This window comes from Cynocephalus volans, chromosome X, assembly GCF_027409185.1.
Source record: "Cynocephalus volans isolate mCynVol1 chromosome X, mCynVol1.pri, whole genome shotgun sequence".
NCBI lineage: Eukaryota > Metazoa > Chordata > Mammalia > Dermoptera > Cynocephalidae > Cynocephalus > Cynocephalus volans.
In genome coordinates this window covers 130,978,050-131,001,595 of record NC_084478.1, presented here as the reverse complement: position 1 = coordinate 131,001,595, position 23,546 = coordinate 130,978,050, and the positions used below count along the sequence as shown (strand labels likewise).

The 23,546-nt window shown below is 37.5% G+C and overlaps 1 protein-coding gene and 1 pseudogene across 1 annotated transcript in view; one reads left to right on the top strand and one right to left on the bottom strand.

Annotated features, from left to right (window-relative positions):
• Window positions 1-23,546, bottom strand: part of DOCK11 (dedicator of cytokinesis 11) — a 169,029-nt gene that overhangs the window by 92,679 nt on the left and 52,804 nt on the right. The window contains exons 7-16 of the mRNA XM_063084253.1: window positions 21,913-22,047; window positions 18,952-19,129; window positions 18,487-18,566; window positions 17,151-17,234; window positions 13,567-13,707; window positions 12,150-12,362; window positions 6,130-6,252; window positions 4,621-4,703; window positions 2,042-2,164; window positions 1,780-1,856 (exon numbers count right to left, since the gene is read on the bottom strand). Coding sequence (XP_062940323.1) covers window positions 1,780-1,856; window positions 2,042-2,164; window positions 4,621-4,703; window positions 6,130-6,252; window positions 12,150-12,362; window positions 13,567-13,707; window positions 17,151-17,234; window positions 18,487-18,566; window positions 18,952-19,129; window positions 21,913-22,047 — 1,237 coding nt within the window. The remainder of the gene's footprint in view (window positions 1-1,779; window positions 1,857-2,041; window positions 2,165-4,620; window positions 4,704-6,129; window positions 6,253-12,149; window positions 12,363-13,566; window positions 13,708-17,150; window positions 17,235-18,486; window positions 18,567-18,951; window positions 19,130-21,912; window positions 22,048-23,546) is intronic.
• LOC134368722 (U2 spliceosomal RNA) lies at window positions 7,868-8,028 on the top strand (annotated as a pseudogene).

Below are 23,546 nucleotides of genomic sequence, written 5' to 3'. Positions count from 1 at the left end.
CACCATTCCACTCTTAGTTTCTGTAAGTCTGACTATTTTAGATTCATTATATAAGTGATACGTAGTATTTGTCTTTCTGTGCCCGGATTATTTCACTTGGCATAATGTCCCTCTTCCAGGTTTATTCATGTTGTCACACATGGCAGGATTTCCTTCTTCTTAAGGCATTACCAGCGTCTATATAATTCCCTGCATGACCTGGTCCTCTACTTCATCCCCAATCTCCACTGCTCCAATCACATACTACATAGAGCCATACTGGCTCCCTTTCTGTTCACACAACCAAGCTTGCTCCCACCTCAAGTTATTTACAACATACATGATGTCCTCAGTCTGGAATGTACAGTCCCAACCACCATGTGCTGGCTCCTCCTTCCTCTTCAGATCTTGAGCTTAGGAGAGGCCCTCCCTGGTCACACCCTTTATAAAGCTGCACACCCCCATTATAGGCTGAAATTACTCGTCTCCTTTTTTTTGTTTATTGTCTGTCATTCCTTCTAGACTTTAAACTCTATAAGTTTGAAGTACCTGGTAGGTACTCAATACATGTTTACTCAATTTATACTTATTCAGTGAATGAATGGAGAGATAGAATCTCAAAACTGGAATGCTTTAGTTATGGACATCTATGGATATCTATTGCCAAATTGTACTACTATTCACGACAGGTAATGGTGGTTGGCCAAAAGCCTTAGACAGTTTCACTTTAAATGTTTTTTGTAAGTTTGCTAGATAAGCAAAAGCATCTTGTTTTAATTCACATTAGTGGCATTATTACTGATATTAAACATTTTCCAAATAGTTACTAGCCACTTCATATTATTTTCTGCAAATTGTCTTTTGTGTCTTCTGCTCACTTTTCTCCTGGGTTCTTAGATTCTTTTCCTTAGACAAGAAAAGAAGTTCTCCTCCTTTTTGATCTCTTAGTTGATGACAGAAGTAAAAAGTTATCCAAGGCAAAAGGCAGCAGAAAATGACTAGAGCCCACTCACAACATTATATATTATATATGACACAGCATCTGATAAAATCAACCTAACTCGCTTCCTAATCTGTAATTATTCACCATGCATACTGGGTTGAATAATGTCTTCCCAAAATTCATGTCCATGCAGAACCTCAGAATGTGATTTTATTTAGAAACAGGGTCTTTGCAGATGTAGGTAGTTAAGATGATGTCATACTGGATTAGGGTGGGCTCTAAATCCAATACTGGTGTCTCTCTAAAAAGGCCATGTGAGGACACAAAGGGAAAAAGGCCATGTGATAACAGAGGCAGATATCGGAGTGATGCAGCTACAAGCCAAGGGATGCCAAGGATAGCTGGGAGCTACTAAAAGCTAGGAATAGGCAAGGAATGATTCTTTCCTAGAGCACTCAGCAGGAACACGGCCCTGCTGACACCTTGATTTTGGACTTTTAGCTTTCAGAACTGTGAGAGACTAAATTTCTGTTGTCTTAAGCCACCCGGTTTGTAATACTTTGTTATGGCAGCCCTAGAAAACTAATACAGCATGTAAACCTCAAGAAAAATAATGAAAAGATAAAAACCTGGAAGAAGACACGACAATTACAATTCCTTGAAGTTGATACGACAAGCAAACAGAAAGGACATTGTTGGGAGGGAGGGGGGAGAGGGAGGAGGGAGGGAGGTTCTGGTGATGGGCCACAATAGTCAACCACATTGTATATTGACAAAATAAAATAAAACTAAAAAAAAAAAAAAAACACCTGAGATTCAAACATAACCTTTAAGGTTTATTTGCAATATGTTCTTACTTGATAAGTCCACAGGAACACATTCTACTGTGATGTTTAGCTGCCCAGGAATAATCTGCAATTTGGTCTTTTCTGGCCTAGGTATAAAATAAAAATATTTTAGAGTTAAAAATTATGATTACTAAATACATTGGTAAATCCTCTATCCAACTTAAAATTTTAAATTTAAGCATTCAGTTTTTCCCATACATGACTCATATTTATCTTTTTAAGAAATTGATAATTTACCTATTATATTAATTTATTGTCTAACACCACTTACTTCTTGTATTCTGAGAGCAACTTGAGAATGTCTTCGTTTGAAAGCTTGCTACTGTCTTGTTTATACAAAGGAGAAAATCTCCCATCCAGATCCAGAGAGCCTTGAATATCTTTGAAAATGGGCCTACAACAGCAACAGAAGGTTTTTTTTGTTGTTGTTTGTTTGTTTTTTAAATTCTAAAGTATTGATAAATTAAGATAACACTGGTGGGAACATAAAATGGTGAGACTACTGTGGAAACAGTTTGGTGGTTCTCATGTAGTTAAGTATACATCTACTCTACAATCCTGCAAGTCCACTACTAGGTATGTTTCCACATAGTACATGAATGTCCACAGCAGATTTATTTGTTATAGCCCCAAACTAGTAATAACCCAGATATGCATCAACAAGTGAATGGATAAACAAACTGTGATATATTCATACCATGGAATACTACTCAAAATGAACTACTGATGCACACAGCAATATGGATGAATCTCAAAACCACACTGAGCACAAGAAACCAAACACAAGACTACACACTGCATGATTCCATTGATATGAAGGTCTAGGATAGATAAAAGTCATCTATAGTGATAATCCGACTGGTGGTTGCCTGGAGTAGGGGTGGGATGGTTGACTGGATGGGGCATAAAGAAACTTTCTGGGGTGACAGACATGTTCTATATCTCGGTTGGGGTGGTGGTTACATGACTGTACACATTCATGAAAATTCATCAAGCTGGATATTTAAAATGTGCGCATTTTATCAAAGGTAAATTATATCGCCCTAAAGTTGATAAAAATTAAATTAGATCTTTAAAATAAATTCATACGCAGAGTTAACAATATATATGTAGAGTTTGTCTTATGAATTTGAACTATTCCCTTCCCATCCTCTTCTCCCATTTTTAAGCGGCTATTTTACTGCTAAAATGGGAAGTAATAAATAAGCACCCAAATACTGGAAGCAGCTATAGCCAGAAATATAATTCCCCCTGGCAGAGCCTCTGCAGATGTGGTTATAGTCATTAACCCCATTTTTCCTACTTCTAAGCATACCTCCTTTATTTCCAGTAAACAGGGCTTTATCATACTTCTCTTAAATACTCAGCCAATCTTTTAGAATGAGTTCCTGCTACTGCTGACAACCAAAACAATTTAGGAAGGAAAAAAAAGTCGCATAATTTTCATCAGAACTTGGGATCAAAGCTTCTAACTTTGAAGATTTCAAAATTAATTTTTCTACTGGCAAAAAAACAGGATCAAGCAGCTACTGCTATGGTCCAAAGGGGGACAGTATGGCACAGTGGTTAGAGTGGGCTCCGAAGTCAGGTGCCCTGGCTTCTGATCCCTGCTCTGCTACATGCTCAACAGAACTTGGACAAGGATTTTTTTTCTTTTTTCTGTTTCTTACTTCTGTGCCTCAATTTCCTCATTTCCAAGTTGGGGACAACAATATCCACCTCTTCCGAAAATATACATTAAGCACTTACTTAGACCAGTGCCTTGAACAGAGTTAGCACTTAATAACTATTAATAATAATAGCAGCAGCAGCAGCAGCAATTGACTTTCCAGGCTGGAGCACTGTAAGTATGCTTATATTTACAAACCATACTTCGCCTTCTGTAATGCCTCCCCACACCAGCCTCCGCTACTCTTTGCCATTCACCTATCCTTGGCTATCATTTTTGGTTTTTAACCAGTCTTCAAAACAAGGACAATGGGACTTTTCATCTACCAACATACATTTTGAGGTCTTTCCAAAAATGAAATGATTATAAATAGTGACAGATAGAAGAGTTAATTAACTTAGAATCTTCTACCCTAAGCTTCTCCCCAGCACCCATAGAACATAATTGATTAAATTATTCAGAACATAATGCCCTTTCCCCAGAAGTTCCAGTGAATTGTACAGGCTGTACCACAAACAAGCCAGTGAACCTGTACTTCAAAGGGGCGGATAAGCAAGAACTATGCTTTAAGTCACCATTGCACATAGATTTGCAAGATTTGGATAAAACAATGTAACCTAACATCAGATATGACGGATAGATGATGCACACTTCCAAATACACTAATCCCAGAAGGTTGGCTGAATTTGTTACCAGGAAGCAAGAAAATCTATTAGTTAATTACACTCTAGAACTTAATGACCGCATTATCGGCCTTTAGATTTTCAGTACATTTTTCAGAATTAGTCTGTGAGAGTTTTCAAAGCATAAACCCAGCCAACTCTGAAATAGTGCACATATTGTACCTAATTCATTACAATTACTGGTTTTCTGGAAAAAATTCCATCACTTTATCAAATAAGCTCTGCTTTAAAATGCAATAAACTTAAGTGATACATCAGTCAGATCAGTAACCTAATCCAAAGAAAATTTCCCTAAAGCAAGACATGTGAAAAAATGAGAAGGTCTTGAAGAGGGTCTTTGATGCACAACAAATTCTAAAAGAAAGAATTCTTACATTTCAAGTGTCCCAAGATACAACTGGCATGCCAGAAACAGACTGCTGAATGCTGGTAAGGACAACAGTCCTCAGTTTCACATATGAGTATGAATAGAAGGGTCAGGGCTATATTTGTACAAACCTGGCAGCCCAAGCAAAGGGCATTCTGTATTGTCCAAGGCGGCTGCACACTTGCTTAGCTGTCCTGTGCACCTTCTGGGCCGTCTGAGGTCAGAAAGAAGAAATAGGCTGATGTTTGTTCAAACGGCCATAGACCCACCCACAAAAATAATTTTCCCAATTTGCTGAGATAAAACATTAAAAATGTAGAAAAAAAACCCATAAAAGTAGCTACAAATAAAACACAACACACATCAGCGACCCATTTTCCAAGACCAAGGTATTTCTTAAAGGTTTTAGATTTTCTCCTTAACATAGCTTTCATCATTACATTAGAGGACAGACAAAATAAATAAAGGGCACTGTTTTGCACCAAAGACCTGTACTGGGAAAATTTTAAGCAATTTGAATGTGCATTTCCTTTCATACAGCAGACAGATGTTCATCATTCTTGGGAGAAATTTTTTGTGAATAAAGTTGACCTTTCTACTCCCAAGGTAAGGAACAAGTGACCAAGGGCCTATGCAATTAGTCCAATGTGGGCAGGAGCTGCTGTTGGCACAGGCACTGAGAGATGACAAAAGAGATAAATTGCCTGCAGAGTCCAAACAGGCTGTGAAATGCTGCCTGGATGCTTATCCCTTGGGATTCAGAATGCTAGAGGCTTTTATCTATATCGTCAAGCCTTTTTTTCCCCCCACAAATTAGTCACGTCTCCTCAGCACCTTCCACTTAATTAACATTATTTGGATACACAATGAAATGCCACGTACAAGAGATTTATGCTTCATGAATACGCGGTAGCCAGAGTGCTAGGAATGAACTGTACCACGAACCCTTTCCCTCCCTGGGCCTCAGTTTTCTCATTTATAAAATGAAAGGAGATCAGTGATTTCTGAATGTTTGGATTTCATGATCCAGAAATTTAGGTGATGATATAAGGCTGTCAACTTTTAGTGTTGCCACTTAAGGATCTTCAACAAAATGAAACAATGAAAAAAATTCCTACCATTTAATATGCCAACATTTCAGGAAAGAAAGGCGTAACATTTAAAAAGTAGGAAGGGCAAAAATATCAGAATAAAGGGCAGCCTGTAGAATTAAGTACATTTAGCTTCATCTTTCTTTTCTCATTTCATCACAGATAGGAGTAAATCTGGGTACAGACTGGCATTTGGGAACTATAGGACTAGATCATCTTTTTAAAAGGCTCTCCTAGCTCTGACATTCTAAAGCTATGAGTAAGGAAAGAGTGACTATTGCCAAGGATACAAATGTCAATTAGCAGATGTTGCCTAAAAGCCTTTAGCTCTTATTCTGATAAGCAAGCAGAAGTCAGATTGTCATGCTAACAGAACATAAATGAAAAGGGGTGGGGGAGAGGGGGATATGCTGTATATTTTCAGAATATACAGCATGCTCAGAGAATGTTTTTTTTTCTACAGGGTTCACTGACAATGTAGTTCAAGATATCAATAAAAGGCAAATTCTATACCAAGCTGACATGTTCACAAATGATCTTTATAAATACCTTTACTGGGTCTGAATTTTTGATGTAAGGTTCTGCACAGTGTGTAATGTTTCCCTGTAGAACCTTTTCAATTCTCGCAACTATAAATATTTCAGGATGTGGATTCGTCACTGAGAAAATTCCCTGGAAAAAAATTACTTCTATTAGATCTTTTTTTATAACCTCGTACGTACAACTGTTTGGTTAATGATTTCTAGTAGTGTGTTTGGTATAGAATGCTGATATTCAACATAGGATTGTGTCCGGGGCCCTAAAAATATGTAACATTTCCTTTCATACAGTTTTCAAAGCTCCCGATGTTCCTTTCAAAATGGATTTTATATTTTTGTCAACCAACATCACATCTATTAGCCCCCAAAGTACAGGTGTCACCATTGCCTCTTCTGTTTGGCTGTGTTTGCAAGGTGAGTTCTTAGACCTAAGGAAGACAATGTGCATTGTTTGGCTTAATTGGTATGTGTTAAAATTGTGTTCATTTCTCAACTGGAAACAGATATGCACTTTAAAATGCAGCTGCTTGTAACTCCAGAGCAATTCACTTACATTTAATTAATACTAATTGAAACTAAGAAGGAAGAAAATACTTCTCCGTGTAGCATAAAAACTAAATCATAATATAGGAAATATTCCTTTGTTGTAGTTAAAGAGCTCCGGCGCTGTCAATGTAAAGGAAAAAAACAGAGGACCCCAAATTCATTTGTCCCCAGACACTTTACCTAAGGATACTAATGTAGATATAACCCACGTTATGTAAGTTTTCTTTGAGTGCATGTGGATCGACCACGTCATCCCCTGTCCAGTTTGGCTCCTTGCAAATTTAATATCCTGTAAATAGCCTGTTAGTTGGTTATGTCTGTTGTGTAAAGGAGCACCACACAAATTAATTGAAGTGGAAAAATCCATCACTGGGTTTCTACCAAGTTTTGTTTTTCTACTTGGTATATTACCAACTCTGTTAATACAGTGCTTTCCAGCTTTCAAAGCATTTCAGACACATTATCTCATCTGTTTCAGATAGAACCCTCTGAGGTAGACAGGGGAGAACAGAAAATTGAGTGTAAGAGGCCAGTAATTCCCCCAAAGTCAGCCTGCAAGGAGCCTGGGTAATGGTGGATTCAGCTATGAATTCCCAAGCAGCAAGCATGGAACAAAGTGGTTAAAAATTGCTTGAAAGTCAAATTTCCTGGCACCAAATTCTGCTCTATCATTTATGGATGGAGCAAAGTCACATCCTCTCTAAGTCTCAGGTTTCTCATCTGTGAGATGGGGATGATGACAGTAATAGTGATTTCATAAACTTCTTGTATGGATTAAAAGTATATTAGGTACCTGGTTATTATAAGTGTGGCCCATCAAAGCATCTCAAGGTCACAGAAGTTGGCTTCTGGTACTGCCAGGAGCATGCTGCTCGAGCTGTGAGACAGGGCTGGCAGACTGCCCTAGGTGCCCCTGCAGAAGGTATGCTGAGAAGTGCACTCGGAGTGCACTCTTATCCTAAGTAATCACCACATAACTGTGCTAGGTGGTTTGTGTTTCATCTCATCGTCTTATAAAAACCCTCGAACGCAGACACTACTATACACACATTTTGCAGATTAAGAAACGGAGGCTCAGGGAGTTTTATGCAGTGAGTAAGTGGGTGAAGAAGCCTGCAGCCTGGGCTTGCAGACTATACAGCCCACGCTACGCTGCCTCTCAGCCTTGAGGCCCATGCATCCATCCAACATCTCACATGATGATCGCTTCTCGGCCTTTTGGCTAAGATCAAGTGCAACATCTCACATGATGAGGCCGGATTCAAATAGTAATACTGATTTTTTTTTCATAAAAAACGTATTTATTTTTGATTATACATATATAGGGGGTACAGAGTTGACTATCAGTATTTGTGTACAGTATGTGACGATCAAATCAATATTTTATCATGTTCATCATTATAAATTGTAATTATTCTGTGTCCCTTACCCAACTACTCCCTAACCCCCCTCCCCCTGCCCCTCTCCCACCTCTAGTAACTATAGGTCTGTTCTCTCCTTCTGAAAGTTCACAATTTAATTGTGGTCTTTCTTTCTCTTCTCTCTTTCTTTCTCTTTTTCTTTCTTTCCTCCTACTTATGAGAGAGGACATGCAGTATTTCTCTGTGCCTGGCTTATTAACATAATTTCCTCCAAGCTCATCCATGTGGCTGTGAGTGGCAGAATTTCATTCTTTTTTATGGCTGAGTAGTCTTTCATTGTGTATATATACCACATTTTCCTTATCCAGTTGTCCATTGATGGACATTTAGGTTGGTTCCATATCTTGGCTATTGCAAACAGAGCTGCGATAAACTTGGGAGTGCAGGTATCCTTCAACATGATGATTTCCATTCCTTTGGGTATATACCCAGTAGTGGGATGGCTGGATCATATGGTAGTTCTATCTGTAGTTGTTTGAGAAACCTCCATACTGTTTCCCATAACGGCTGTACTAATTTACAGTCCCACCAACAGTGCAGAAGGCTTCCCCTTTCTCCACATCCTCACCAGCATTTGTTATTCTCTGTCTTTTTAATACTGCCCAGTCTAACTGGGCTGAGATATCTCAGTTTGATTTCAATTTGCATTTCCCTGGTGATTAGTGATGTTGAGCATTTTTTCATGTGTCTGTTGGCCATTTGCATGTCTTCCTTTGAAAAATGTCTATTCAGCTCTTTTGCCAATTTTTTAATTGGATTATTTGGGTTTTTTTTACTGTGAAGCTGTTTGAGTTCCTTGTATATTCTGGGTATTAAACCCTTGTTTGATGTATAGTTTGCAAATATTTTCTCCCATTCTGTAGGTTGTCTTTTCACTCTGTTGATTGTTTCCTTTGCTGTGCAGAAGCTTTTTTGTTTGATATAGTTCCATTTATTTATTTTTTCTTTTGTTGCTTGTGCTTTGGGGGTCTTATTCATAAAGTCTTTGCCCAGTCCTACATCCTGAATCATTTCCCCTATGTTTTCCCATTGGAGTTTTATAATTTCATGTTATATACTTAAATCTTTAATCCATTTTGAGTTGATTTTGGTATATGGTGAGAGCTACTGGTCTAGTTTCATTCTTCTACGCATGGATGTCCAGTTTTCCCAGCACCATTTATTGAAGAGGCAGTCTTTTCCCCAATGTATATTCTTGTTGCCTTTGTCAAAGATCAGTTGGCTGTAAGTACATGGGTTGATTTCTGGGTTATCTACTCTGTTTCATTGGTCTGAGTGTCTGTTTTTATGCCAGTACCATGCTGTTTTGGTTACTATAGCTTTGTAGTATAGTTTGAAGTCAGGTAGCATAATGCCTCCGGCTTTACTTTTTTGCTCAAGATTGCTTTGGCTCAAGTAGCAATACTGATTATTGCTATAGTTAACATTTACTGAGCACCTATTGTTCCCCATTCCCAGTACTCTAAGCACTTCCCCACATTGGTGCCTGCAAAAAGTATTATAATTTTAAGACATTTGACAAATGATAAAAGCATGCTGTTTTCTCTTGTTTATCTGAGATCACCATTACTGCTACTACTTCTAGCAGCTACCTTGCACTGAGCAAACCCTGATGCAGAGCTCAGTGCTTTCTGGGCATAGCACACCTTGAGTCTCACAACAGCCCCTGGATGCAGGTACTATCATTACCTTCGGTTTACAGATGAGGATGCTGAGGTGTAGAAATGTTAATTTTTTAACTTATTAGGGATTCCAGTGTTGGGGGACACTCTTTGAGGCTGTTTTACTTTTTGTTCCATCAGCTTCTAGCCCTCCACCTGTGCCCAGAATGCAGAAGGTGGCCAAAGAGAGCCCAGGAATCCCATGTGGGCTGGGCATGGATCTGCCCCTCCACTCCAGGGTGACTCTTATCCAATTCACTGCCCCCTCTCTCTAGAGAACGGGGAAGGTCCCCACACCCCAACCCCCAACACTTACACAGCCACCAGGATGTGGCAGGGCACATGGCGGTGCTATATTTCAGCACTTAATTACGTTCTATCTAATATTGTTGATCGAATTCTTTCAAACAGACCTAGGTTCAAATCCTACTTCACCACCACTAGCTATATACTGGTGGGCAGCTATATACTGGCGGGCAGCTATATACTGGCGGGCAGCTATATACTGGCGGGCAGCTATATACTGGCGGGCAGCTATATACTGGTGGGCAGCTATATACTGGCGGGCAGCTGACTTAACCTCCCTGAGCTTCAGCTTCCTCAACTGTAAAACAGCAATAACTGTACCATTTCACAAGACTATTACGATTACATGGGACACCAATAGAAAAAGCTGGCACACAGGAGATATTAAAAAACGTTGATTTTCTTCCTGACCTAGTTTACAAATTAGATGACACCTGAAAGCACAATTTAAACTTCCTGCATCAAATATACAGCTGAGTAAACTGAAGCAAGACAGTAAATTCATCACTGGCTTAAAAGGACTTTTATCTGATATTGGGCAGGAAATTCTGAACATATAATGCAGTAGCAAGTTCTCAGATACTTATAATACTATATTTGCTCAATCTTTCTTTTAGAAGCATCTGCCATTATAGTGCCATGCTCCCATATGTGACAACTATCGTCTGAGTAACACACTAACGGGGAATAAGGGAACAAGGGTCAACATGGGGGAAAGCTACCACAGATATGCAGCCTCACAAAGGGTAGTGCCAGCACATGTAAAGAAGTCTTCCCCTGCTATTTGGTAATCTGTATCAATGAGCACAATGCTTGACCCTGAAAATCCCAAAGCTTGAAATTTATTCAGAGGAGATAATTCAACAAATGAGCTAAGATGTATATGCAAGGATGTTAAATGCAGCATTATTTATGAAATCAAAAAATTAGAAATATCCTAACTAGCTAAATCAACTGAATACCATGTTAGCCTTTAATACAAATGTGACTGATCTATAGATATTGATATACAATGATAATATGATACTAAACGAAAACAGTATGCACAAAACAGCATGAATATGATATAAATTTTATAAGAGTATACATAACGTATATGTATTTATATATACACAATGGAGATATCAGGAAAGATTTTTACGAAAATGTTAATAGTTATTGTCCACGGGTGGTGATTTTACTTTCCTCTTTATACTTCCTGTACTGTTTGAATTTTCTACATAAGAATATATTTATCTTTATAATCAGAAAAAAAAAAAAAAAAAAGAAACAGCATTTTTTACTTTGGGAAAAATAAATCTCATTACAATGTGAGCAGCTTTGTTCACATGCCTCTTGCCACTTTAATTCTATGCATCAGTGTCATTTTGGTTCTGCTGCAAAAGTCTAGAGGGCAGACCATCAATTCTGCTCCCTCCAACCTCTTATGGCCTCCAGTCCAGTCAGAGGTCAGATGCCAAGGAACTGTCAGGCTCTTTTAAAAGGGGATTCTCCTGCACCAGACAGAACGAAAGAGAGTAGCATTACAGCTGAGACACAGCAGTTCCCTCCCACTGCTTTTCAAGCAGACCTCTGTATAAAGAGCCTTCATGATCCATTAAAACTACCTACTCATAATGGACATGGGAATTAGGGGTGGGAGAGTTAATGTAGGATCAATTTTTCTTCAAAAAAACTTACTACCTTGCTCAGAAGTCTCTCTCTCTCTCTCTCTCTCTGTGTGTGTGTGTGTGTGTGTGTGTGTGTGTATCTGCATTCTATCTCACAAAATACTTCCTCTGTGTGTGTGTGTGTGTGTGTGTGTGTGTGTGTGTGTGTGTGTGTGTGTGTGTGTATCTGCATTCTATCTCACAAAATACTTCCTCTGAGTCTCACATCACGGTCCCATTGAAAATATTACTTTGTCAATGTGTTACTAGCATGTTCGTTGGTTTCCATTTTCCCCATTCAACTTCAGTCACCAGAAAAATACCTATAGACAGGCCTTACAAAAGATAGCATGCCATGAAAACATTGGCCTGAAACCATAAAATAATGCAAGGACATTTCTGTTTCTTATTCTGAATGTACTACCAAGGCTAAAGATCATTCTTTACCTGCTTTGTGTAGCGTAACTGAGATTCAGCAATTCCATGAATGAAAGACTCGGGGGAAGAGCCCTTGAGGTTTCCATCACTGGCCAGTTGGCTTGAAGTGCCCCACAGCATTTCACGGACAGATGGGGGATTCAGGTCTACATGAAAGTCAGCTGATATCTTACAGTTGTTTTTTACATCAAATAAGGCAAGATTGATAAAAAAGGGCTCAACCTGGGAATGAAAACAGTTACATTTTAAAACTAAGACTTTTGGGAGGGCATGAGAGGGGAAGGGAAAGACACATATTGCAAAACAATTTTTTTTTTACTCAAGTTTCTGTGATTACAGTTCCTTTCTGAGGTCAACATTTAGCTAAAATTGCACTATGGCTTATCTGCATAGAAGAAATAGCATTCTAAAATAAGAGACTTTAACAAATTTTAACTTTTGTCAAATATAAATAAGTTCAGAAGTTATAAAATTTTTTTAAAAAGATGGGTAGAAATCAAAAGCTACATTTAAAGAATTCCAATTGTTCTATGAATAAAATTTAATTCTTTATACATTTACTGATATGACCTAAAAAATAATGCCAATATTACAGAGTAGAAATAAATCTTCCCCGTTGCAACTTACTGGGCTATACATTTCATAAGAGCTAATAATATCAGTCAACATCAAATTGCTTGACAAAAGCTTTGCCCTATCAGCAATTTTGGAACACATGATTCCTCTCTACAGATGGCATTTGAAAGCTGGTCACAAAGAGAAATTTCATGCCAGATGGCATAAAGATTAACCCTTTACACAGAAAAATCAGCTTGTGCATTTCAGTCATTTTGTAAGAGAATCAATCACCACTGTTGATATTTTTGAAAGATAAAACTAGAGCCAAAAAAATAAAAATGAACAAAATACAGTCTCTTTGAAGATTTTACATTCATAGTTTCAAGTATTTCTGAACAACTCAAATGATCCATGACAGTTAATAATTAGAATTTTCTCTGCAGACCATAATGAATCTCATTGTAGAGAACAGTGAGTGAGCCTAGCAGACTGCATAGCATCTGCATCCCAGCATGGCTTTGGTAATACTTACTCATTGTTACAAACCATTTTCACAGAAGAAATCATATTCTCTAGTAGAATTCACAGATTTGAGGATTTTCCAGGTTCTGGGAATGCCCCTCTTAAATTTCAAGAGCCTACGCTATCTGCTATTCTGAGTAAGTAAGACTTTCATGAATCCTCTCAAAATGAGAACATATTCATATTTTGGCAAAAGAAAAAGACATATGAAATCCTTCCATGTCAAATTTATCATAATATGTAGCAATGGAGTTTACATCCAGTAAATCAGTTCTCAGCCATAAAAAACAAAGGCAGTTCTTTAATGTACTGGTTCAAGGGAGGCAGAGAGAAAAGTCACACGTACATTTGTGGGTGGTCCTTTTGCATTGTCTCCAATTTGACCTAAGATATTGAAAGTTAAATCATGGCAGTTTATCAGGAAACGCTTGTTGCACTTTTCTTCAAATGGTTTTATATCAGGTTCAATTCCTGAAAAGTCCAACCTCTACAAAACAGATAGTATGAATCATTTTCAGAAAAACAAAGGATTCATATTAATACAGAGTCATATAGATTTATATTAATACAGTAAAAATGACACACTCCAACAGTTCTCTGTCCATTCTTCATTTGAACCCTTTTAATTTTTTCATTCAACAAGCATTTGTGAAGCTTTTACACTGAGGTTCAAACACTGATGGAGAAATCCCAGAGGAAGAGGATGAGACTCTGATCTAAGGCAATGGAAAAGTCACAGTCTGTTCGATGGCCTGCAAAGCACTACATGACATGATTCCCTGCCTCCTCTCACCCCTCCGACTTCATCTTCTAATACTCTTGCCTTTCCCCTGCTCTCTGTTCCAGCCACACTGGCCTCCTTGGTTATTTATTTTTCCAGCACACCAAGTACAGTCCCACCCCAGGGCCTTTGCACTTGTTCTGTCAGGAACCCTCTTCCCCCAGACAGCTGCATGGGTTGCTGTCTCATTTCATTCAAGTCTCCAATCAATTGGCACTTGCACAGAGAAACCTTTCCTGACTTCCTATAGAAAACTGCACACTCCCTGACAGTCTATACACCCTTGCTCTGATTTATCTTTCTAACACTACTTTTTATCTTTACTTAGTTGTACAATGTTTGTCTTCCCCACAAAATATATGTTCCAGGATGGTAGAAATTTTTATTATTATTATTTTTTATGAGCTGTGCAAAAGGCAAAATTGACAGGAATGGGTTTGGGAGGCATCACGAATAACACAATGGTCTCCAACTTGGGAGATTCAATAGATAGGGATGTTATGAACTTAGCTGTGAAATACAAATGAATGGCAGATTTGGGGGGAGGTTGAACAGAAATCATGAGTTCAGATTGGGACATGCTGAGATTGAGGTAATGCTCATAGGTGGCTGGAAACAGGAGAGGTCTGGGTTGGAGATTTGGATTTGAGAGTCAGTGACAATCAGAGTGAGAGGTGGACAAGGCTGGAACCCTGGGGACCACCTATGTTTAAATGATGAACAGAGGGAGAGACGTCTACTTAGGAAACTGATATATCCTGAGCTTAGCTTCTAACGGAGCTGGGGGATATACCCTGGCTGCCACAGAGATATATCTTTAAAAACTGTTGGTATTTCAATATAAAAACAAGTTTTTAAGTAAAAGATATTCATAGTTAAGGAATTCCTCTCGGTAGGAACGGAATCTCCCTCCTCAAAGAAACTTCTAGGAACCAGTCAGCTCAGGAATCTAAGTTCATGTGTTTACTCTGAATTTCTGAACAGACTTACATTCTATTCACAAACGGGAAGAAAGTGTAGATTGTGTGACAACTTACTATACTTTCATTAAGGCCACAGAAATTGTAGGTGGGAAATGATTAGGTGAATCTGAGCAAAATGTACGGCCGGTGTGGAAAACCCAAGCCAAGAAATACAAGAATTTTTCTCAATTACCTATGTAATTCAAGCCAAAACAGGTATTGTGCTTGAAGAATCGTTTATAATTATAGCTGTTCTGACCTAGCCTGTATCACTGACAAAACCCTCCTTTTAAAAGGGCCCAACATATAATATTTGTACCTGAAAGCATGATTTTTTTCCCCTCTGAGTCTACTTATCTACAAAAGGAGTACAAATGTGTGGGACTAGACAGCTCCCTCTTGAACACTTATCTCTCTGTGGAGCCAGAGCAGGCAACTCATTGCCACGGAGATCAATTCTAATTTCCGCTCGTTTATCTGCTCTCCTTTCTGTCTTACTCAGACAGTGGAATGTGAAGAGAAACTGAACCAAACCACACCATCCCCCAAATCCTTTCCCTCTGAGGCCTGTGAGTAGAAATGGTGGGACACGTGGCCTTCCCCAGTAGCCCAAAGTTTGAGCCGTCCCCTTCAGTCGGCAAGTGTTTCTCTATTTTCTATAGTCAGTGATTAAAAAAAACATGTATCCAAACGCAACTGTGGCCAAAAGAGAAGGCTGAAACGATGGGATGGCAACTCACCCAGAAAAGGTACTGAACACACACAACGTGGGTTTCTTTGTGGTGAGACTGCCTTCCATAATCAACATGAAATTCCATTTTTTATCCTTAAAGCTTCATCACATCTGTGAATTTTTCCCTTACTGTAGCTCACTGATCAACAGCTCAAACATAAACTCAGTTCGGTTTCATGACCACAAAAACACTGCACCACAAATTTTTAAAGATACTGGATTTAGTTTCAACCACAGTCAATTGGCTCCTTTGTATACGATGAAAGAGTCTGACATGTCCAATTAGAGCCCAGTCATCAGGGGGAAATCAAAGGCTCAGACATGCTTGGAACAAGTAAATTTCTGAATGATTATCTTAGAGCTAACATTCCTGAGGCATGCTGTATGCTTTTTTTTTTTTTTAAACAAATCACTTAACTTACAGTAAAGCAATATAATACTCCTATGGAAAAAAAAAAAAAGAAGTGAAATATTTTTTAAAATCATTTTTTTCCAAATACTTTTATTTTCTTATGCAATATTAAAGGAAAAATGTCTGCATTATTTATGATTCTATATAATTTTTCCATTTCAAACGAAATAAAAATTTTTAGTTGGAAAACAGTATGAAGAAAAAAAGAAAAAAGAAACAAAATCAGTTTTCTCTAAATTATTTTAAATTTTCATGATATATTTTTACTGGGAAAAAAACTAATGCTTATGCAATTTGTACTTTTCTATTTCAAACAAAATAAAAGATTTTAATTAGAAATCTCATGTTAAAAAAAGTGGAAAGAAAACAAAAAAATTTACCGCCCCTCCCCAAATAATTTCATTTTCTCATAAAATAGTTTGTTAGGAGAAATATTTGTAATATTTATAAACTGTAGACTTTTTCCATTTAAATAAATCAGACATTTAATTAGAAATTGTCGTGAAATTATATATTAACTGCGTATCTTAGTATAAAAAGTACCTAACTCATGAAAGAGGTTAAAATACACATATGCACATAAATCTCCACTTTCCTGCACCACCCTTCACTTAAAGTGGGATTAAGCCAGCCATGAAAATTATCCCAGTTCTACAGGCCTATATCAAATGTGGAAAATAAATGTCTCATATGATTTGGTGCTCTTTATACTGCTGATACTCACTGCCACTAGATCACAATTGTATTTAATGGGTTAAAAGAGCACTGAATCCATCTTTAAGCGTTCTTTAATTTATTCGTTTTGATGAGCAAGATGAAGTGAAAAGACTAAAAGGAACTGAGTATATATTCAGGCCCGAACTATTTGCATATGTGAAAGTCCTCTTGAGTGAAGAGTTACTCTTAAGCCACTTGTTCAAAGTGAATAAGACAAATACAAAACAATCTGTATTCCCCACTGGTGCAAAAATCAGTGCTTTCAACATTTCATAGATGTTGTTTATCAATTCTAGGATTATTTAAAGGAATATATCATTAATACCTGAACTTCCGAATCAAAAGAAAAGAGATTCTGTCTTCCATCCCCTCTGCTGAGTTTGTTTAGCTGTTCAGTTTCTCTTCCATACTAAAATTAAATATATATCTATATTACTTCATTTCCTTCAAAACAGTATTAAACACTATTTAAATATATAGTTTATGTGAAACAAGCAATCCAACACAGCTTCAAAAATATACCATTCTCCATTTCCATGTACTTAAGATGGATAAAGGATAGTTGCTTGGCTGGGCAGTGACATATCACCATGACTATGACCCACAGTAAGACACAGATCAGGTTCTTACGCTTTCCATGTGCCTCTTCCTACCACTAAGATATTGTTCATCCTGTAGTCAGTACAAAAAAGGAATCCAAGAAATTTTGTATGCGAAAGAGAAATAAACAAAAGAGTAACACCATATTTTATATATCCACGGTGTTAACCATGGGATATTACATACAATTCTGATTTCATCTCCTTAGGAAACTAATAATGGGCTGCACAGACTTGGCATGACAAAGATTCAGGGGGGATACAACTAAAATTTACAAAATCATAAAAAGCCTAGATCAGGGGATCATGAGTGTGTTCCTAAAGTTTAAGAGAGGGGTACATTTAAAACAAAAAACAAACAAAAAAAAACTTCTAAATTTGTGTGACTAAGTAGTTCAGAAAGAGGTATAAAGTAAAAATACAAATAGGTTTGACAAGGACTTAAATTAATAAATGGGTCATAACTCTCTAATCTATTATAATATAGAGCCCACAGAGTGAAATATGTATTCTACTGGGATGCACATGATAATCATTTCTACACTTTCAAAATTGATTCGTTTCAAACTTTAAAGAGCAGAGTAAACAACACAAATGATATCTGGTCACCAAAATTTTTACCTGATGAAATTATTCATGTACATATACGTACATATTTGCATATAGAGAATATATAATTTTCATATAAAATATATATAAATCATTAGATTGAATATCATGTGCATGATCTGTATCATTAGCCCCTTGAAAGAATATTCATTTTATGAATATCATACAGTAATGAAATTGAATAAGTAGTAGCAGATAAAATTAATAATGTCATAAAAACCTAGAAGTACTCACTAGTGTCTAGAAAAATTAAGATTTTCCAAACCATCAGCTGGCACTTACAAGTCCATATTTAGGAGAGTGAATTTTCTTTCACAATCTCTACCTGTTTCACCAATTCGCTGTGTTTTTTAACTTGAAAATGACAATGCCAAATGGAATCCAGCATTAAAACTTTAATAGCTCATCCTGCGCTGTCTCAGTTGAAGGCAAGTTGCCATAAAAAAGATATACCTTCATAAGTTCCGGATGCATGCTCCTTTCCAAACTGGCCATGATGTTTTCGGCTTTTCCTTGGCTGCTAGTTTCATCATCTGCAAATTCATTAAAAGCAGATGTTCCAAACCATACAGACCGTTACTAATCACCTAAGAAAAATATCCTATCTCTCCCACCCCATCCTCTCCTACTAGATTTATTGCAAAGAATTCTGATTATGAAAGCATAGGGAAAACTTTAATGGACCTTTGAAAATCTGCCATGAATTTCTTATCCGTTTCAGTCTGGTTATATTTCATCTGTCAGAGCCCAGGCGGCATCAACTCTTAAAAAAGTCTATCAACCTCCATGGTCACTTTTAATGAAGAAGCAGGTCACCCTTCAAGATTAAGAGGTCTATATTCACCCTGCACAAAGGACACTCCCACGGATTAAGGACAAGGGCTTTATCTCAATAATAAATCATTTAAAAATTCTGACCTTGTGTTGTTTCTATTGTCTCCTTTTTCTCTTGCACTAAACTGTCGGTATTGATCTGAATAATCTTTTTCAAAGTTATCAACCATTCCTCCATTTCCTGTTCAGTTTCAGCAGCGAGATAATGGCTATACTTATCTAACATCTTCAGTTCAAAAGCATGACGGCGCATTTTGGGGCACTAGGGTGGAAAACAAACGTGTTCAGTTAGTTTTGTCGCCCTTTTAATATTAGATTTCACTAGTTTATTTATCTTTACCTCACCTCAGCACATACATGCGTCAATACTTTCATGAATTAATTGCTTCTTTCAACAAGACACAGACACTCCAAGACAGTGAATGACCATGACAAACATATATATTTTGTTCTCCTCGGGACTGGGCACAGTGGTATACGCATGAAGTTGGCATAAAATACTACCTGTTGAGTAAGTATTATCACTTAAGACCTTTTGGCATCCTTTCCATTTAGAAAATCAAATTACCGACAAAGAAATAAGCAAACACTACTTCCACCCCACTTAAAGCTTTCCTTGGGTATTTATAGATTTTCAAAATCAGCTCTTAAAAACAAGCTAAAATGTGACCTGAAACAAGTCTGATACTTATTCTATATTGTACCATCAAGTGCAATATAGATACCTAATTCACTTTACCATGCATAATATCAAATGTATCACAGTAGCATAAAAGAATAGCAGAGTTGGTTAACGTTCAGTTGTGACTCTAAGTAAAATATATGGAAGTGGCCCAGCTGAACACTAGCACCCAAGGAAAAGAAAAGCCTCCTTTTCCCCTCAAATATAATAATGCATTCTTTTACTTTACCACCTTCTCTGTCATGACAAAATAACACATTATTCCCTCTCAAATACTTCAGCATTAATTTCAAGAAAGGGTCATAAATCAATAATTTTCTACTGCATGGTCATTATTCAAGAAACTAAGAAAGTTCCTCCTTCTCACCTTCAAAGTATAGGGAAGGGTGAAATTAAACTTCTACAGCAAGTCATAAAGATTTATATATCTGAAAATATTTGAGAAGGGGGATCATAAATAGATGGGGGAAGCAGATCCTGGGAGCACTACAAAGAAAGGTCAATCTGGACTAGGGCTAATTGAGAAAATCCAGAAATTGTGTATGCCTCTTTCTTCCAGTTAGGTAAGAAAGCTCTTTATTATTATAAAAGCACCTTCTATTTACACAGATGTTTACACTTTTAAAAGTGTTTTTTCATTTGATCCTTATGACAATTTTATTTGACAGTGTACACAGACATTTTTAATCCCATTTTGTAGTTTTAAAAATTAAGATTCAGGTAAATGGAAGGCATTAAACTGGGATTTCCTGCCTCCTGATCAGCTCAGTGCTCCTTCTAGACAACCATGTCCACCTGGCTCTGTAGTACACGATCCTGTCTCTTTGTCAATGAACTTCCTATTTAGATAATCTCTCTACCCTCTATTTCCCACCCTGTCTTTGTCTATGCCGCCTCAGTAAATGAAATCAGCAAACAATTTCTAAGTTTTTATTGTGTATTATAGGACATACAGAAATGAGTAAGACATGATCCCCAAAATCCAAAAAGAAATGTGCAAAATGAGCCACAAATTAGAGTGTGATTCAGTTATATGACAGAGGAAGAAGCAAAGTGGTAGCACAGGAGAGGTGGAGCTTAATTCCACTTGGTGGGCATGAGGGTGAAGTAGGAAACAGTGGCATTTAAGCTGAGTCTTAAAAGATAAGGTTCAAACGGAACAGAAGGGAAAAGTATATGGCAAGAAGAGAAAAAATGTAAAGGTAGCCACATACGTGTGAAACTTTATGGAGTGCTTAGCCTGGTGTGACTAGAGCACAGATTACATAAGGGATGCAGGGGGATGAGGCTAGACAGTAGGGTAAGGCCACATCACTGTGGGTGTTAAGTGCCATGATAAGAGTTTTAGTTCTTACTCTGTAACACAAGAAATCAAGAGCCAAAAGGTTTGGAGAAGGCAAGTAAAAGAAAAGATCTATGTCTTAGGAAGACGAAGCGGAGCAGGACAACAAATCAGGAGGCCATAAGGCAAGACTCTAGGTTCCATCATTGTATCTTGGAAGCAGATAACTTGTTTCACAGGCTAATTGATGAGACTTTGGACTTTTGAGGTGGTGCTGGAACAAGTTAAGAGTTTAGGACTATGGGGATGAAATGAATGCATTTGTATGTGAGAAGGACATGAGCTTTGGGGGGCCAAGGGCAGAATGCTATGGTTTGAATGTCCCCTCCAAAGCTCATCTTGAAACTCCATCTCCATGTAAAACTATCAAGAGGGTGAGAAATCTAACCATGTTATTTGGAAGGTCGAGTCTTTAGGATGTGATTGCATCATGAGGACTAAGACCTTATGAATGAAATAATGGGTTAATGGCTTAATGGGTTATCAGGCAGTAGACTGGTGGCTTTACAAGGAGAGAAAGAAAGCACGTGGACATGCTGTCAGGCCCCTCATCATGTGATACCCTGTACCACCTTGAAGCTCTGCTGAGAGTCCTCACCAAGGAAAAGGCCTTCACCAGATGTGGCCCTGCAAATCTTGCACTTCTCAGCCTCCAAAACTATAAGAAAAAATTCCATTTCTTCATAAATTACCCCGTTTGAAGTATTCTGCTATTGGCAACAGAAAACACACTAGTACACCCAGAGAAAATAAAAGGCAGAACCAGAGAAAGGACAGTGGAATAGAGAGAAAGTAAGATTCAAGATGCACTTTGGAGCCAGACTCAAAAGGACTTGATACATGTTTAAATATCGGCACTGAACAAGAGTGGGGCACTAAAGAGGATTTTGTGGTTTCTAGTACGGATTTTTTGGTGTATGGAGATGCCATTAACCAAGACAGAAAAAAATGCTAAGATTCTTAATAGTTCATCACTACCCTCTTGGAGAAAGAGAAAGAAAGATTACCTCGATAGCCTTACCTGTACAACATCAATGCAGGCATCCAAGTAGATACAACCTTTAGATTCTTTTGAATTTTTCTCATCTTTATAGGAATTGAGAATATATGAACCATCAGGAAGTTGAGTCAAGTAAAAATACCGCCTCTTAAATACCTATGTGGGGAAACCCGGCAATGACACATTCGTTACATACACGGTACATCTGAACAATTTCTTTAAACTATAAACCTCAAAGGGCTTGCCAGGCATTGTTTCTGGACAATCTTCAAACAGCCCTGAAAAGTTGTTAGGAATTATTGTTATCTTCATTTTTTTAAGATAGAGAATGTGAAATCAAGTGACTTAGCCTCAGTCAATCAAATAGCTAGAGAACAATAATTAAGATCTAACACTTTAAAAGTTACAAAGCATTTTTGTATCTGAATCACTGACCCTTTCACTATAGCCTCCTTTTCCCATTTAACTGCAAACCATGACTGAATCCTTTTAATCTGGGTCACTTCACCAGAAATCCAAGTATAAATATAAAAATATATACACACACACACACGTTATATATTTACATCTCACCTGCACATCTTGCTGCACTCACCTATGCTCCACCAGTGTCCCTGCTCCTGAAAGTTTTGCCTTTAGTACACTCACAGGGAAGCACAGTCATTAGCTGCCTATCTGTTGTTGCTGAGTGCGCTGAATGCTGAGATTTGAATCAACAGGCCCAAAGGGATTGTGCCATTTGTTTGGGGTTAGGGATTCACAATAGTTAAGGAGTAGCCTATTGCTACAACTCACAGCAAAGCTCACAGGAACAGAGAAAAGGAGGAAGACTGCCTGATTCATTCATGCTGTCCCTCTACTCTCCCCTAAAGACAGAATGAAGAAGGTGGGAAAATGGGGATTAGGAGCTCTCTGATGAATCCGTCCTTCTTTCAGTAAGTCACAAACTGCAGGCTGTGTCAAGCATTTGTCATAGTGAAAGGTAGAGCTTATTCCAGTTGCAATTCCCCAGGATGACTGGATCTAAAATCACTTCAGGGTGGGAATGGAAGGAGAGACTAGGAAATAGACTTTTGGTGATTATTGAGGAAATGCCTTCCTATGCATTTTGTCTTACTCACAGAATTTGGCTTTTAAGATTTAAGCTTGTCGTTTTCAATCACCCATCTGATTATTCAGTATGATCCCTGACTATTTTAAGAATTTAATTAGGGAAAGAGTATTATTTGGCAAGATCATTCTTGCAAACTACTTAACTTCTGGCAAAGTACCTGGAACATCAACAATTTATTTCCCCATAGCATGAGCAAGCAGAATATATAAATGTGTTAAGGAGAGTTTCTTTTTTTAGAAAAACCAGTAAAAAGAAATAATAATGTTTGTAGTTATTTTTTATTAGTTTAATTGATTTTTGAATCAATGAGTGTGAGAAACATTCTAGACTGATAAATACTACAGCTTCTATTTCAGGGAGTGGCCATGTGAGCTATATGATATCAACAGAAAGGAGTCAAATGAAAAATAACTTGTTTTTCAATGCCAATCAAGTAAATGTTACTGTATTAGGATACAAAAGTACAGAAAGAGTATGTGTGTGTGTTTATATCTTTCATATGTTTGTACTTCTCATATATATGTGAGAATGTATATGTATA